At 43.7% G+C, this 18897-nt stretch overlaps 1 protein-coding gene across 2 annotated transcripts in view; it reads right to left on the reverse strand.

Moving 5' to 3' along the window:
* stxbp5a (syntaxin binding protein 5a (tomosyn)) overlaps window positions 1-18897 on the reverse strand; it is a 101660-nt gene that overhangs the window by 45359 nt on the left and 37404 nt on the right. For both annotated transcript variants that reach the window (XM_084378393.1, XM_084378392.1), the window contains exons 4-6: window positions 13509-13590; window positions 10990-11090; window positions 1390-1524 (exon numbers count right to left, since the gene is read on the reverse strand). In XM_084378393.1, the coding sequence (XP_084234519.1) occupies window positions 1390-1524; window positions 10990-11090; window positions 13509-13590 (318 nt within the window). The remainder of the gene's footprint in view (window positions 1-1389; window positions 1525-10989; window positions 11091-13508; window positions 13591-18897) is intronic.

An 18897-nucleotide genomic window follows, 5' to 3' on the forward strand; every position in this document is an offset into this window, starting at 1 on the left:
TCTGCACAACTCCTTTCCCCTGGACCATCTTCTTGCTCTGCCCTCTGCCACCACTCCATTCCTCTCCTCCATCACTCTTCCTCTCTGCATGTCCTTTTCCCCTGGCAAAAAGCCCTGTCTCATCCATTCCGCTCCCGTCTTCTCTCTGTCACACACTCTCCCTCGCTCCCTCCCTCCTCTCTCCCGCTCTCCCACCACTCACTCTCGCCTTTTCTTCCCTGCAGCCCTGTCGACGAGACGAGTCGTCTGTGTGTACCATACACTGATCTCGGCAGACACCTGTTCCACCCTCCCTCCTCCTCTCGTCCCTCTTTCTCCGCACACACACCCGTGCACAGAAGGGGATGAGGAGGGGGGAAAGCGTGAAGCAAAACGCTCCAGTGAATAATTTAAGTCTCTACAGCAGGGAACCAAAATGGAGCCTGTCAAGCAGACAGATCCATTGAAACAGCAAAGAGACAGGTCGCTCGCTACCTGGAGTCCGATACTGTGTCTGGAAATGATAGACCGACTAATGATTCTTTCTTATCTCATTAAAATTAAACTACGCTAACCTTTTGAACGGTTAAATGCTGAGAACACCAGCATCCCCTCACCTCACTGAAGTGCTGCAAGGTGACCTGATAGACCCTGAGATTAGTGTTGCAGTGTTGGCGATATGAGTTTGATTCCTGCAGCGTTCAAAAATTGATCCACATATAATTGATTCCCTCCGGATGACAACGCTCTCCATATGGCACAAAAGCTATATAGCGCACTCTCAGAAATAAAAGTGCTGACTAGAACCATATAGGCTTCTTCAGATTGTCCTTGAACCCAACATCAAGGGTTGAACTTTACCTGAGTATTTCCCTTTTCTGCTACTTTATACTTCCACTCCACCGCACTTTATTTGATAAATTTAGCTGCCAGTGGATTCAGATTACTCTGAACATGTGTCTCTGACATGAAACCAATTACACATTGTTGTGGGTGGGACATTGAGTGCGAGGACGCTGCATCAGAGCCATAGTAGCACATTTTCATATCAGTGTATTTAATTGGCAATCTGACGGAAAAATCACTGATACCGATTATCGGAAAAATGCCGAATGTCGGGCCTGATAATCGGGACATTACAAAGTACCATTTGAATATTTGTGGGTGAGGATATTAATGGTTCTTAAAGCAACACTCAGTCTGACAAAAACACCTGAAGAACCCTTTTTTTGTTCAATAAAAGGTTCTCCAGAAGCAAATGGTTCTAGGTAGGACCCTTAATGTTTTGGGAAGAACCCTTTTGTAACCCTTACTTCTAAGAGTGCACCCTGCGAGAGCAAATGCAATGAACTCTGGGCATTAAGAGTGGGCGGCAGCGTCAGAGGGTGACATCTGGGCGGTAACACTCACAGTTCAATGGCTTTGTTCCACATGATGACGTAGCCTGAGAGCGTAAAGGACTCCACGTTGACGATGTGGATGTTCCCTCGTTCTGTGCCAATGTACAACCATTTACTCTGGAAGGGCAGGTGGCAGAAAGTTATTCTGTGAAGAGAAGGAGAAGAGGCATGAGTTTAAAAAAGGTAGCGAGGACGACAGAGAAAGAGGAAGGGGAAGGATGGACAGAGCAGGGAGAAGCGGCGAGACAGAGGCTTCTCTAAAAATCACTCGACATCCTATTATAACGAGACAAATTATGCAAAACTCTTCGAGGATTATTTACCACTCCATCAGGTCGAAGCAGTTGAGATGAGAGCGGCAAAGCAAAGAGATTTTTGAGTCATTCAATCAGCGCCTTCTCTGCAGACCTACAGGATACACGAGGGCAGGGAGACACCCATAATTCCCCTGTTTTCATCATCACCCCCCTCATCTCCTCTTTTCATCCATCCATCAGACTTAAGTTTAATGAGAGGTTATAAACCCTTCGCTCCTTAACTGTGGCGATCCATTCATCTTCTCATCCCTTTTTCATCATTTTGTTCTTTCATCCAGCCGCTGATTCAACCTCCAATCCGTCTGACGAATAATAATGTACAACCTTGGTAATCCGGCTTGCTAATATTTCAAGGTTGTTCGGCTCCTCCATTGATCCTTTTGATTTCGCATGGTGGTTTGCGCTACACCTGTGAGTGACCTGTATCTACGAGACAAGGGTTCATCAGCTGGGACACACCGCCCAAGTAGGACGGGAAATAAAGTTGTATCCAGATCTTTTGACGCCACTATCGCATTTCTCCAGGGAGGAAGGACACACTGGAGTGTTTCCCCTTCGTCAATGACAGATTGGCTCATGTTCAAGTATAAGTTTTAAATTTAATCTGCTGTCAAGGCCGGATTAAGTAGATATACAGTAGTATGACAAGAAAATATCACATTGAGACAAAACAAAGTCAGTTTTCTTCCCGTAATCACATTAAACGCTATCTTGTCGGGGAGATGAATTAATAAAACTGACTTTAAATATAAGACCAGGCCCTTCAGTATGCAGTATTCCAGGAAAGATCATGATAACCCAGTTCCCAGAGCGTCAATTACTTTTCCCAGGCTAGATAATATTACAACAATGTATCTAAAAAAATGCAGTGAATAAGCAAAAATGTCATGCAGGAAAAGTATCAACAAAGACACATTTTAAAGGTCTGTTATTAAAAAAAGTGAGATTTCCTGTCATTTTTGTTTACTATCAAGTAAGTCTAGATGCTATTTAAATAATATGAAATTATCACTAATCCATGAAGAAATGCACACAGTGTAACACGCTGACTCAGGCCTGTGAGAACTGACCAATCAGTGCAGAAGGAGGGGGGCCTCAAAGCGACAGCTAAGCAAGGGTTAGCTCACTTTGCTAACGATACCTAGCAATAACACTTTTTAACCTTGCTAACACTAACTCTCTGACATTAGGGCAGTACAATATACTGTAGAACTCAGCCACTCTTACGTTTTTTTTACACAGATGCCACGTGATACAAACGGTGTTATGCTATTGGCTGACAAACCTTGAGAAAACAATCATTTTAGACCCGGCATTTTTTAGAATGACTGATTCAATGTCATATTAATGTTTTTACGGAAAAGATTTACTTTTACTCTGCACCTTTCTACAAGCTCTGTAGATAAATTGATTCGCTTGCATTAAAATGTTATCAACATGACCTTCAACCAAGCGTTTTAGTAGTCTAAGACTAACGAAATGTGGGACTCAATCTCTGAGTCTCTGGTCATGTGATTTGCACAATACAATATAATAATGTGATACTTCCTTGACGGAATGAAAATGCTGCAAGTGAATGTAAAATGTTTGAGGTTGGTATATGACTGTATTTTGTCGGAGAATGGGTTAAACATAAAAATGTAATTATACGGTATAGATAAACATAAACATATATCAAAACAGAAATCTGTGTAAAAATGTCCTTGCAGTGTCTAAGAGTGTGCTGTTTGTCATAATGCTCAGATATCCTGTAAAGCCCCCCCACACACACACTCTCTTACTCTCTGTGAGTTATCTCACACTGTTGCTCCAGGGTGGTACTGGGAGTAGCAGCTCCTACTACACACACACACACACACACACACTCACACACACTCATCTCCCCTCTCTGCCCCAGTGCTCCGCTCTCAAACATGAATATATTCATTTTTTGGAGGAGCGGCATCAGGATACTTGACATAAATTTCATCCACGGCGTACAAACTGTGCAGAGGCACACAAAACAACGCTTACACACACTAACCTACATTTACATCCAGCAGGAATGTGACCTTCGTAAATCAAATTTGGAGTTGCACATGTTAATTCGAGTCTCATCTGTCCAGGCAGGTTGACAAAGAGCAACATGAGTTTTCTTTGAAATCTTTTCTGTTGGAAGCACAAGACACAGGATTCACAATCCACTGTTGTGAGTTTTTAAGGCCAATAAAATCAAGTCAGTGATGATCTTTTCATACTGTAACAAGAGCACAATCTTTCCCAAACCTGAACCAAGAGCTTAGCTGCTTTACGATAACCATAAAACATAAATGCTTTCGTTGCTGATCCCAGCACTGTTGGAATGAAATAATGTGACAGATTTGTTTGATATGAAAGTGTTTCTCAAGGAGGCAGGGTTGTAAGAGTATGAGCTGCATTACTAACACGGAGAGTCGATCATTGACATGCACGCACTCGTACGGACTCACTTAACCAGGCAAGATGACTAAGAGCTACATGACTTTTCCTGACAACTTGTGGCGTGCTTGTATCCAGTAGGCAGCCTGTCTCCTGGATTTAATGTCCTTTTCCATCTGCACAAACACATGTGCCTCATCTACGTGTATGAGGACGGGATGTGTTGGTTTGCCAACCTACAAACTCCTGTCTCCGGGGACTATTTGTCTCTGTATCCGTGTGCCTGTACATGCTTGTGTTTATGCAATTACACATGTACTATATGTAAATGTATATTCTATATAAACATGTTAGATCTGTGTGTGCGCACCAGCGAACTGATCAAGTGTTCCTAGAGCCAGCGTGAGAGGGCCAACTGAGAGGCAGCGTCAGGAGCATAATTATACAAATTTGCTTGCAGTTTAGAAGCGTGCATGTGTGTGTGTGTGTGTGTGTGTGTGTGTGTGTGTGTCCAATCCTCTGTGTGTGTGTCTGCACCCGATTGTTTGTGCAACTGTACTAATTGCGTGTGTCGCTCTGTTCACACTTGCGGTGCGCGCACGTGTCTCCTGGTGAAATCTCCGGCTTCGAGTGGTCACGACGCACAAAGGCAGCTGCCAGCTTGCAGGCTCAGGGCCAAACACATTGCCTCAGAAATGACAGACGCCTGCCACACACACACACACACACACACACACGACTCGGAGGCTAACTGCACTGTGGGTTAGACGTATTGGCGCACGGTTCACTGGAAATGAATTGGGGAGAGGGGGTTACTTTTTGAAAATCACCATTTGTAATGCATGGTTTTATGAGATGTTTCCAGCAAAGAGGATCGCTGCTACAAATGGAGTAATCTGTACCTGCCTGTCATTAGAAAGACACCAGATTGAAGACTTTCATCCAAACGGCCTTGATCTACTGACACGTCCCTTTTTTTATTAATATCCTTTATTAAAATGCCCTTGAGCAAAGCAGCGACCACTAACTGCTGCATGGCTGACAAGACAATAATGTGGTATAAAAATGTAATTTGGTCCCTGGAATAGGTGTCATCACAGCAGCAAAACAGTTACAGGACACATAATATAACACTGATTTATGTGCAAATATAATGCCGGTGTGCACAGTAATGGCAGACCACAGTATGAGGGCCGATCATGTTTCTAAATACAATATTTTTATCATACTGTATAATAATGTAGTTAAAGGGGCACTATGTGGTTTTGGAGAAGACATATTTATAATATTAATGAGGTAGTAATATAAAGTCAGAAATATTTTTTCATAACTGAATAAAAAAGCTGTTCTTCCAGAACACTGTTATAAGCTAGAAAAGTGGCAGGGTCCGCCACATATAAACAAAGTAAAATAGTATGAAACTGTGTTGTCCTTTAAGGTCAGTTTGTTTATTTAGTTTGTTTAGGTAGCTAGTTAGCAACATTAATGTTAGCTAACACTGGCTAGCTAGACTCAGCATTGTAGCAACGTTAGCTAGTGTTAACAAAGGTAAGCTAGTGGACAACTGGCAGCCACTTGAGGGGACAGATCATTTGAATTTGTAGTGGTGTGACGTGAATAAAGATCTTTCTCTTCTGATTAAAATATCTTCTCCAAAACTACATATTGCACCTTTAATAAAGCTGCATCTGATCATCCTCAGTTAGATTATCGGGCCAGCATTCTTGTGTGAAAGGATCAGAACACAGCAGAGGTTTAGAGTAGTTGAGAGGATGGATATTCCTTTCGGCGTTGTCTGGAATTGACAAGATAATTTTTTTTTTTTTTAAAGTTGGCTATGTATTAAATAGCCCTTAGATAGATTAGTTGGGAAAATGACAGATTCCTGCTGTGGTAAGAACATCAAATAGCAGTCGGTGACATACAGTATCAATTTGGCAAAGCTCCACGCTGGAGGGAGGAGTGTTTTCTAATCTGGGAGGCCAGAGACCCCAATCTTCCCACAGGGTCTCAATTAAGCAGAATCTAATCTGATAACACACTGCGTACACACACACACAGATTGTCTCTGCAGCACATCTCTCTGGCACTTTCACACTCTTTCTTAGCTTTACACAACACCTACAAAAGTCACGGCAAGCTTGTGCTTTTTTCATAATTAAAACAAGGCATTAATTCACCCTCAGATTTTATTTTTTAAGTTTGAAGGTTAAGTCAGAGAGCGAAGACAGGGAATCATCCTGCATCAACAGCCCGGCAACGACCTTAATCAGACTAATATCTCTGAGTAAGCTCTTCCCTGCTGAATTATTTAGTTTTTTTCATGTATTTTAAGTCATTTGGTGAATGCACGTGCGGCGTCGACAACTACTAAGCAGATATTTTCAGGTTTTAGCGTCTTCTTTAAAAATACTTCAAGACGGGGTGGGCCACCTGCTGGGATAAAACCTGAGATTCAGGCTGTATTAATGTTGAATATTAAGTGACTCTGATCAGCTTCCAGAAGCATAAGCAGCTAAAGTAAAATATAACAAGAAATCATCTCAAAATCTTCCCTTAAAGCAAAAAAGTAGAGACATCAGGTCTCATTTGTGTTGTATGTGTACTGGTGTGTGCGTGTACTTGTGGTGACCCTGGCTCCCCCTTCTTATTATCTCTCATCATATCACCCTGCATTTAGGATAGCATCCACATCTGCAGTGCATTCCTGCGAGGCCAGGAGGTGACGAGAGCATCCTACGCAAGAATGACTCGGCAGGATTTCTTTTGCGCTCCCTCCGTCCCCACACTCCAACCCACAGACTGACTCACTGCTCTCTGGCTGAGGCCCAGTCTGTCTCAACTCCTCCTCTCCTCCCTTCTCTCCTCTCTCCTAGTGCCTGTGATCTGATGTGAATGGATGCTGACGCTGTAGGGCTTTCTGCAACACTGCTTTCACCCATCAACTCCGATTCTGATCAGGGGAAGGAAGGAGAGAAGAAGGAAGAAAGGTGCAGGCGGAAGGAGCTGTCTGGGATATTGGAATGGGCTCTCATTTTTTATTTTATTTAAAAAAAAATAAAGGTTAGCCTTAATTTTTGATGCCAGCAGGCATAAAGACAGACGTCGGCGAGACAGCCGTGCTCCGTGAATGCTGATCCATTAAGTGAACAATTCAACATTTTAAAATGAATACACTTAATAACTTTCTTGCCGGAAGTTACATGAGAAAATTAATTCTACTCTCATGTCTGCATGGAGCTGTAGCCAGGAGGTGATTAGCCTAGCTTAGCAGGAGGAAACAGCCAGCTTGGCTCTGTCCAAAAAGACTACAAGCACCATCACAAATGAGAAATGACATGTTAACTATTAAGTCTGTCCCTGCTTGCAGCTTTTACGCTAAGCTAAGCTAATTCAGTAAAGGCTCTAGCGCCATGGTTAACGCGCAGACGTGAAAGTGCTTCTAATCCGGCCGACAGCAAGAAAGCTATTCAGTGAATGTTCCCAAAATTAAACAGGCAAACGACAACTATTTTGCTTAATCTTGCTTTAATTTCTGGAGTCAATACAGACTGGAGAGTATAGATTGGTTCCCTATAAACCCCGCTTTCACTGTGCTACTCGGCCTGCCACTGGGCAAATCACGGCACACAAAGGAAGCGCATCTGCCGTTGCACTACCAAAACAGGAAGAGGCACTGTTTTCCCCGGTTGCTGTCTCATGGTGAGGGTGGAACAACTGGAACAACTCCACACTGTGAAAGAACAAGAACCCTGTTGACGGAGGAGGCAAAGAAGGTGAAGAGGGAGAGTGAACCACTGAGTGAACGGACGGGCATTCACTCTATGGAGAGTGCCGGTGTTGTGTCAAAGTCTGTTCCCCCGCTGATACGTGTTTCCTCTCACCACTGGGACATGAGAGAGCTCAAAACCGTCATTCCTTCTACTAGATCAGCAAGCAACAAAGCCTACCTACTTGCTGACGCTGTCTTTGTGATACAGTAGCAGCGCCAACAGGGAAACACGTCAACTAACAGAGATGAGTCCAATAAACCTTTCTGTTGTGAATCTCTGTGTTTACCGACATAACACAGGAGTACTTGGGGGTAGTTTAAACATGAAGGTTTCATTGGGCCAGTGACAGGCTGTTGTTTCCTTTTTATTCTCTTGCACCCTGTCAGGAGGCTGCGGTGGCAGTTCTGGTTGGGTGACTGTCCCTTTGTTGACGCAGGAATTGGCCCCTTTGTCCTCTACACCCTGACAAGCTAAAGTCAAGCTTTGAACAACAAGTCAGAGAGGGAGAAAACAACAGAGCGAAGGCAAAAAGTGGGAAATAGGAAGGAGTGGCAGTGGGTGAGTGGGTTTTACAGATCTGTCCGAGTCAACCTAGCAATGTAGCTTTCTTACAAACTCTACACTGTGCCTCGGCTACACTTCGACAGCCATTCTTACCTCGAGAAGATCGTCTAACGGCCATTTGGAAAAGTAACCTGATGCCACAAAAGTGGTTCAAGTAAAATGACATTATTTGAATGCATCTATCTATGACTGCTAACTCCTGTTCGGGGTCCTGAGAAGCCCAGCATGCAGTGCCAAAAGAAACAAGATTACCTTTGACAGACTGCCAGTATGTCGCAGGGCTAAAGGGCAACACAGAGGACAATGCATGACACGCATCAGTTCACACCGCATCCATTATCTTGTATGTGAGCCCATAAAGAGGCGGGCCTTGGTGCACATGAGTTGATGCCGCTCAACCTGACAGGATAATGATTTTCCAGCGTCAAGCGATGCACGAACGCTTTGTCTTCGTACTGTTCAATTGGGTGTACGACAAAAAGGATTACAGAACGATCACATTCTGTTTCATTAATGTTTTACACAGCGTCCCAACTTTTTGAGGGTTGTACTAAGACTGTCACTCACGAGGCTCAAGTACTGTATTTGCATTTTCTACATCCAAATTCACTTATTATGTATGCATGAGGACTAAAAGGTATTCATCCTCTTGAAATTTTAATGGGATGAGAACCGGGAATGAGGAGTGGAATACATCGTCCCTCTTCTTCTTCACTTTCCCCTGTTCCAAACGTCTCAAGTGACCTCGCAGCTCCCCTCTCCCATCTCCACGTCTCCTGAGATGCAGTCACTCTCCGCTCCTCCGTGTTGCCGCGTCTCGAGGTCATTGCGTTGGACGGCCGTGCTTACTGAAATGTCAGAGGCGGTCAAGCGCCTCCGCAAGAACACAACGCGCCTTAAAAGCTGCTGCCGGCCACCTGTCCATCACATCAGCGCCATCTCAGATCATCGGCTCTGACGTTTAACCCGTTCACCACTTTTCACGGTGACAGACCATTTGCCAATGATATGATGGGCTCTGATGGGTAATCACTGCGCGTGTGATCGGACGAGACAGTGGACGACTTCCTCGAGGTGAGGTGATTCTGCACACCGCCCGTCTTGAAGTTTGACAACATTGGCAAATAAAACAGTTTGAATTTGGAAGGAGGATTTTATGGTTGTTTTGCATATTTCTGTCTGTTAAAATATACAAGCGATACAGCCATTTTACAGGACATGTATTTATTTATTGCAAAATTGTGTTTGCGTGTCATGCCACACTGAGGCTACGAGCAGGAGTAGCTTTGAATTCTCACTGCCGGTGCATTCAAGGACAGTCTGAAATTTCACACTTACTAACCGGCTGCCGAACAATCTCTTTTCCACATGATTGATAATTTGTCTTCTGAATCAGGTTTTCCAATACCTTAACTAATGCAATGCTTATTCGCTTCACCCTTCTTGTCAGCTCTTGGATATTGGATTGTCCTTGATGTAGCACTGAGGAGGCTTTGGAAAAGGGCCCCTGGTGCTAACTGCATAAGCACATTGTTTTATGACGGCGGATGAAGCACATCCATGTATTTGCTAGTAGAGGTGTGAATCATCACTGGCCTCACAAATTGATTACGACTGACATGTAAACAACTCGAATGCGCAACGATTCTCGATGCATCTCAGTGTATCTCAATAAATCGCATCCTCCATTTTCTATATTGTTGCACATGGCTTCGTTTTCACACCAGCTCAAAGACAGCGAGACACTTCAACACTTAATACCCATAGTTCTCTAAAATTAATGGAAACACCGGACTGCCAGGAGAGTTATCTAAAAAGTTATGGTGTGCTTTAAAAGTGGTTGGCACCAATATTAAGTACACACAATTTATAGGTAATAGACTACAAATGCAAATTCACCACTCAGGTTCCTGAAGGACCTCATATCTTAGGATTTCGGCCTCATCCCACAGCATTTCTCATCATGTTTATCAAATAAATCTGAGAAGTTTTCACTTCACACACCGTCCACCGTCCTAAAGTGGGTGCATTTGTGTAACAAGTGTGCTTCACTGTGGGTGTAGCAATTCCCTGTGTCTGTTTATGTTTATGTTCTGTTTGCCCTGTGTGTGTTAACGACCTGCTGGTATAAACCTTCAGGTGTTTGGGTCAGTTCACACCTGTGCCCCACTGATGGGAAAGCCTCAAAGGCAGAGGAAGTGACCCAAATAATGAGCGTACAGTTAAAGAGAGAGAGAGAGAGAGAGAGAGCATCAGCCTCTCTGTCACCTCCCTTGCCCTGTGCACAGTTTTGCAGGCGCGTGGACACATTTGCCGAATGAAATGCCGTCTGTTTGCATACAGCATGACAGTGAGTGAAAACTAACAGTTCACACGGGCGGCGAAATGTGTCACCGCCCCTGTTTGGAAGGACACAGTTCGTGTCGCACCAGAGCGAGTGTGAGGGCCTAATTTAGGAGGAGAAACAGAGAAAGGGAGAGGAAAGTGGCGGCGAGATGGACACATCGATCGCGACAGACGGCATCTCTTATCATTCGCAGTCTTGCGTGCACCTCTTACCTCTCTTTGTTGAACTTGAGGGAGTGGAGGATGGCGGGTCTCTTCTGCCTCAGGTTCCACAGGTGAACACTGTCGTCAGCCAGAGCACTCACCAGCGCTCCCTGTCATAACAGAGGGGGGCATTGTTATTTCATATTCAAAGATTAACACACAGGAAATGTCCATAAACATGTCGATACATTCTCTCTGTTGAGACATGACATGGGTTGAGTCAGACTGCGTTCCCTGGACTCTTTAAATCAGCCACCTTTCTCCCAGGTAACCATGATGATTCATAAGATGCATGTATGTGCGTATGTGTGTAGGAGGCACTAAAAATCGTCTCCTTCTCCCCGAGGGTTCGTTTGAGCTGCTGAGTCACAGTCACACACACACACACACACTCACACTCACACAGCAAACACACACGACTGAGCATTAAATGCTGCGTTTCTCATCAATATGACGTAAATCAAGATGAATGCTTTCTCCATATGAACCAGAAAGTGCTGTCATTACTCACCGCATGTTTCCAGCGAGTCAGTCGACACTTGACAAAATGCTAAAGAATTGTCACTGTGGCCTGCGGTCGCTTAACATGACATATAGACAGAAGTGCCTATTTGAGCTGAGCAATTGCCCTGTAAGGGCTGGCTGAGTTGTGGGTTGATTCATATCTGTGATTTTATAAAAGGGTAAATGCAAAAGTTATACAACGCACAGTAGCTCTCATACATTCTACTTTGACAGAGGTTGATAGGCTTTATAAAAATCTACCAACACTTTCAAAACTGCCACGATTGGTGACAAATCTGACGTAACTCTTGTGCACCAGAGAGTCTGAGTGCGTTGGATCAAGTATTTGGCGACCCTTTCTTTAACTTTTTTTTCCTTTTAATCAAACTTTTTCTTATTCACCTACACAATATGTCATTTCTGCCACTAGAGGTCTCATTATCAAAACAAACCAAAAGATGTTTGCCGAGTGTGGTTCGGGGCGGGGCCGGGTTCAGCTTCGAAGGAGAGAGTCAGGTGCAGAGCCGGACCTTCTGGAGGATTAAACACCTACAGTCACATCAGATGCTGCACTGATCCTGAGCCGTTTACCGACGAGAGGAGAGCTCAGAGATTACTTTCAAACTTTTGGGATTAAAAAGTGGATTTGTCTTCACTCCTGTTTATCAACCCGACTGCAGCAGTGATCCGCGGAGGAGACTTATAAACACCACTTCAGGTGTTTATATACTGTGATGTTGACAGCGGACTGGAGGTGGAGGAGGAAATGTACTTTACTATATGAATGGCATTACATGGATGAGAGGGGAAAAGAAGAGAAGGAACCAGAGTCTCTGGTGAGTGCCGAATTCAGTGAGGCTGGATTTAAACACACAGATGCACACACACATCGATGTGTGCCGTTGTTCGCTAATGTGAGTTTACAGCGATTGTACAGTGATGAACGACTGTTTTGGGAGAATAAATACTCACACGTGTTACTTGAATAAACACAAATTTTCCCCTGAATATGACTCAGGCACAAATGCTCACAGTCGAGGTAATGTTTTAGATTTATTCAAGTTACATTGGGTCTCGTTTACGGACTTCCCTGACCCGAGAGTAGCAACGGGCGCCCAAATGAAATACATGGTTACCTTGAGTAAACTTGTGGATTGTTGGATATCAAAGCGCATTTTTAGACATTTTAATACAGACTTCTTAAATTTTATATCTTAAATTAAATAAGCCAAGGTCCTTAAGTCATCACTACTGTGAAAGTGACCAGGCACTAAAATTGTCTACATCTTTTGCCACTGTTTAAAATACACTAACACAACACAAACACAAGGACTTGCAGTTATATATATATATGCTCCCTCGCAGGCTTGTACGTTCGCAGGTTTTGGGACTATTTAAACACCAACAGAACAGTCTTTTGTCCTTTTTTCGGTGCAGCCGACGCATTGTCTCCTTCCCTCGAATATGGATTTGGACATAGATTACATCGACAACGGCAGCTCCGAAAGCACTGGGGTCAACCCTCGTGCAGAGCATTCAGAAAGTGCTGATACCAGGAAAATATGGTAATAATGACTGATTCTACTCTTGGTACAGTAGCATGTAAGGAAGATAACAAATCACTGCGATAAAACATGGAAATAGTGGAGGGAGATAAGCAGATAGCAGTGGCAAGTTATTTTTACATTACCAACACCATCTTCCATAAACGCTCCCCTACAACGGCACACAGAAGGAACTACTTTTTGAACATTTTAAGGCATGAAATGCGATTACCAGGGATGAGCATTCATGAATCAGCCTCTAAGTCTTAAATTAATTAAATGACATACAGCACAGTGGACTTTTTTATAGACTAAAGTGAAACACTGGGGCAGGGTAATAATATTTCTTTCCCAATGACATTATTACCCATGTAGCTACCTGTCTGTGGCTTTGTAAGACAGGCCTAGTTGTACTGGTGAGTACAGATGCCTCAATGGGGTAATAAAGCATTGTGCTTACTCATGTTTTCTTTAACCTACCTCATTGATGAGAAACTGTAGCTGGATGACGGCCGATCCACTCTCGTGCTGACAGTAACACTCCACGCCTGGACGACCAAACCTGAGAGGTTCTCTGTCAAGGAACGTACAGTCGGAACCAAAAGTATGCACTGAATACACGTAAGGCGTCTTTTTTTTTACTTGTTCAAATGCACTGCAGCACAGAACCTGCGCCTCAGCGTTTGAAGGTCATTTGCTCCTCGCAAATTTCTCCTGATTCACAGGTCATGACATCTGTCACCTGGTTATACTAGGAAGGAAAATGAAATACCCACAGTGACATTTTTACAGTCTACCAACAGAGCTTGAACATATTCATCACCTACAACGAGGAAAGATCTTCTATGTGCAGGACTTCACCCTTTGTGACTCCAAACATGCCTATAAATCTTCGAATGAAGGCACCTAGGAGCCAATTAAGTCAAAACAAAACAGGGGAATATGGGTGTTGCTGCAGAAAATGAGGAAAACTGTAACGGGATTGAGGAGGAGAAAATGGAAGGAGTGGAGGGTTGGGGGGGTCAGATATTCAAATGTATAGAAAATGAATCAGCAGAGAAGAGGTGGATATAATGTGAGCAGATGATAAAAAATAGCAGGGAGTGAGAGAGAGAGCAAGGGTACAGTTAAGCAGAGATGGACAACTCTGATAAAAGATGCAGAGACGAGCGAAAAAGCAGGCAGAGAGGGGCGGAAGGATGGATGCTGAAAAAGAAAGAAGGAGGGGAAGGAGAAGGGACCGACAGAGAATAACAAGCTTCTCTTCCTGGGGAGAGTGAATGGGTGAGCTTACTGATTATATCCATTCATTCCTCCGCATCACTCTCAGGATCATGGTGGGGGGTGGCAATTTTTCATACTGGGGGCACATAGAGGTGTTACACCCTGGGGATGACACTATTGCTCATCATTAGTGTGTGTGTGTGTGTGTGTGTGTGTGTGTGTGTGTGTGTGTATCTTGGTGGGGGGTGGGGGATGATGACCAGCTACTTTAAATTGCCTGCAGAGGTTTCTGAACTAAAACCGTTTGAAGCATGCAGTGAACCATGAATACAGATGAATCAAACATTATTAGGGTATTTCATGGATCTACATAGAAAACAGAGAGAATAACAGAGAGAGGCCCAATCCCAATTCAACGTTTGCCCCTTACCGCTTAGCCTTAACCCTGAGTTTTACATTCATGTCTAGAGGTGGCGTGTCCCGATTCTTGCTGGATATAGGGGTAGAGTGACGCGTTAAGTCTGATTTATAGTTGCACGTAGGCTCTGAGCCTATGCGAGTGGCCTATGCCATTGTGAGCATTAAAACATGCTCTGGCATGTCTCCGTTGCTGGCGGTGGTGAAAGAGCAGATTGCCAGTACTTTCCCCAGTAAACAAACTGACCTATTCGGCTCACAGCTATGTCTCTGTGCTAACGGTAGTTGGTTTGGCAAGGTAGCATTTGCCCTGTGGACATCCCTCAGGAAACTACAGGTCACAGTCCCTGCAAGATACTAAAGGAAAACCCAGAAATGCAATGCTACAAAGCGAATCAATCATAGCCGTTCTGGTCTGCATCACTGTAACATGCAGTTACATTCCTGGGATGGTGTATGTCAGGCTATGGCCATAGGCTAGGATGTACAGGGCATGCATCCAAGCAGAGCTTTTCAGGCTACTGGCCCTCCCAGTCGTTTCTGTGATATTATGGTACTTTTCCTTGTTAGAAGCATAAAACAATTGCCACTGGCTTGCTGATGTCTCAGTACCTAACTAGCTAGCTAAACTTACATTGTTATTGCTGATTTGTGCATAATAGTCCCACATTCTGACATATTTCAGTGTTTCAATTTTGCATTCCCAAACTTAATCCAACGACTAGCAGCAAAGTTGATGCACTTGTTGCCGCTCTTCTACTATCAGTGCTGACTGGTAGGATAGGAGCATGGGTTGCAGCCTATAAAGCACTGCTAGTGGCCAGGTAACAAAGCAGTGTTCTTTGTTATTTGATGACCTGATTGATGAAGATAATACCTGGATTGCAACAATAACACGAGAAAGGACCACAGCTGAAGTCGGCATATTGGAAATGTCGGCTCACATCTGTTTACATAAACGCCATCGATGACCACTGATAAAATCTGAAGGTCTTGAACGGTTGTCCCATTTCATAGGGGGAGATTTCAACCGCTACCCCTTGTAACTGTGATTGAGTCAAAGACTGAGGTAACGAGATATTCCTTTAATTATCCGTTGAGCAGATAAAAACAGCAGTGCATGTTGGTAACGACAATATGGTAGCAACAGCAACAGCAGGACCAGCAGAGCCCACCTAAAAATCTAATTCACACACCGATAATCAAGTCCTCCTCTCCCACAGTGCAAACTGCGCCTTCAGCCCCCAGACAGGCTCCAGTGTAATTTATTAGGGTGTAATGCATGTAATCATTCCTGAGGTGTGTTGTGACCATCCCAATGAATAAAGCCACCGAACGAACAGAGCCGGCACCGCACACCTCGTTTTACCTCAGCCAAAAGCCTCGAACTCATCCACTCCCGATTTTTTTTTCTCTGGACTGTATTTAATTTAATCTCTTCACAGTTTGCAGCCTTTGGTCCAACGTAGTATTAATCTCCATTCAGTGGATACTATTTCTGATGAGCATGGAGGAGAAACTAGTAGCTAAAGAGACATTTAATGGCATCTTAAACAGGGCTTCAAGAGATTAGATATTAGATTTCGTGAGATGGCCAGAAATCCACTCCAAGCAACTGTTTCCTAACAAGCCCAACAAAAGTGAAATCCACAATTGTGAATATCTAGTCAGTGCTAATCAGGACGTTCTAATGCAGCTCTGATATATTAAATCCCTAGATCTTGGGGAAAAAAATATAAAAGTCTGAGAGACTCACGGTGCTCCATCCAACCAGATTTATCAGAGAGAGCTGAGGGCAATTCTTAAATCCCAGCAGAGCACACGCTAGACGCCCCCCAATCAGCTATCAGTGTGACAGAGTAGCCTCTGTGCTGCCCCTGAACTCTTCAGGTGGATTAAGCTTTTCCCTCCCCCTCCTGGACATGCAATTAAAGGACTCCAGCTCTGAGCTCCAGTGATGCCCTGACCAGGAGAAATCTACCAGCTCCACTGGATTTAAGCCAGTAAGCCTCCAGGAGAATTGAGCAGACCCTAAACTGCCTAAAGGTCTCGATGATGATCTGAGTCTTCCCCCATAACACACCTGAGTCAGTACCTTGAAGTTCCAATGTCTAACCCTCAATTAACCATCAAGAGCCTAAGTCTGAAAGTAAAAAGAGGTATAACCTTCTCCTGAACAAACCAAGTATATCCAACCGCAGCCGCAGCACGAATGCAGAGGAAGCCGAACCTCCAAATATGTTTCGTGCAGGATTCATATGCTGATTGGGTCACAGAAGAGGCCAAAACAACATTTACATGTTCATAAATATTGTAATCGAGGGTTATAAGTTGCACCTATACAAATGAAGGTTTTGCACCTTTGATAATAAAATTCCTTGACAGTATAGACTGAGTAACTGCTTATCCGGGGGGAACTAAAATTTAAATTCCTAAGCTACCCTTTGTTTGCATTGATTTGTTGATTGAGAGGAAGCATTATTTGTGTCTTAAAGTCAAAAATTGTTACCTTTAATAACATATATTTTTTAACTATTGTCTTCCTTAGCCACCGTAGCATCATGTTAAAGTCTGCAAGGCTGCAAGGATGCAGCTGGAACCTTTTCAAACCAACACTACACTGGGATCTATAAGACCTAGAGTTGGCCCAAAGGTTGGAGACCTTCTTATTTCCAGCTCCACCATCACATTATAGGGATAAAGTTCACTCATTGGTCTCAAAATCTATATAGAAAATAATTTAGATTCTCTTCAAAAGCACATATGTCAACATCTTCCACTGCTGATGATGTCAGCTTTAAGTTTCAAGTAGTGATCTCTCATGGATTCTTCAGCGAGCTAGTAGCTTTTTGTTTTTGGTAAAAACACACAAACAGTTAGGGTGTGTATGCCAGTCATCGAGACATCAATAGCTTCATCTAGACCAAGATAAGAGGCGTTCTAAATAAGTGCAACGTCAACTGTCAAATAGAGACCTTGCAGAGGAGGTTCACAAAAGTAGAGCCATAAACAAACAAAATGAAATATATAGAGTGACAGAAAGTCTCTGCTGCACTGAACACTTAAAAGTTTTTGAGCTTTGTACGCTGCAATAAATTTAAAAGACACAAAGTACGATGACTATAAGAGAGAGAGGCATGAGAAAGCTCATCAGCACACACCAAATCACTGTCACAGCTAGTGGATGAGGACAGAGGACCCCGATGCTCTCTCCACTTGACCTAGTACGGCCGCGATCCTCCAGGACACTGCTGCTGGCGAAACTGTCACATACTTGGAGAGGGACACTGACGTCCATGTAGGTCAAAATGTGCAAGTAAGGTTGCGCAAGCTTAGATCAGCTATTTTAATGAGGATCATAATATACGGCACGCCTAAGAGCTTTAATTATGTTGTTTTTAATTGTTTCCACGCTCAGAAGGGGAAAAGCGACGAAAGAGGGGAAGCGGCTCCTGCTCTGCTGCTGTTTCCGAAAACATAAGAAGTAGTCTACCACCTTGAAGTGTCAATTGAATTGCTGCCTGTACATGAAGATAATCACTGGAGGTAGCTATTTGTCTTCATAAACTGTGGAGTAATCTGCGGTAAGTTAATGAGCGCTCTCTAAATTGAGGAAGGAGGGAACTAAATTTAAAACACATCGACGTTTCCTCAGTTTGTGTTTCGTCTCTGCGCAGAAAGCCGTACGCCGTCGTCTCTTTGTTTGACCTTCAAACATGCGACTGCACCTGTGTTAGTCAGCGTGGTCTGGGCCTGGCGACAGTACAGTCCATCTAACTCAAAATGAATTAATTGAAAACTCTTTCCTAATGTTGCCTGGCAACCAAACCTTCCAGGGCCTAAGAAAAGAGAGAGAGAAGGATTTAAGGTTGTGCTTTTTAAACTGCTCGCGCTGCCTTCTCTCTGAAGGGAGGCAGCCATCCCACAAGCACATTATCATGAAGCGCACAAACACACCGACACAGGCGTGATCATAGAAACATGCCGCAAAATACATTCAAACCATCAAAGAGGGAAGAATGGATTTTCTTCATGTTTCGAGTAAATGTTGCCATAATAATTATCATTTAAATGCAGCAGGCCACAACAAGACACTGAATCCAATAAGGGAAGACTTAGCTTCAGTACACAAAGAGGTGTGCTTTGGCCATGGACCATTTCACCGCAAGTCAATTAGTTGTAGTAAAGCCCCTTTCTTTACATGCACATGTGTTAAACTGAGAGAGGC

Source organism: Pagrus pagrus, assembly GCF_965226575.1.
Source record: "Pagrus pagrus genome assembly, chromosome: 16".
NCBI lineage: Eukaryota > Metazoa > Chordata > Actinopteri > Spariformes > Sparidae > Pagrus > Pagrus pagrus.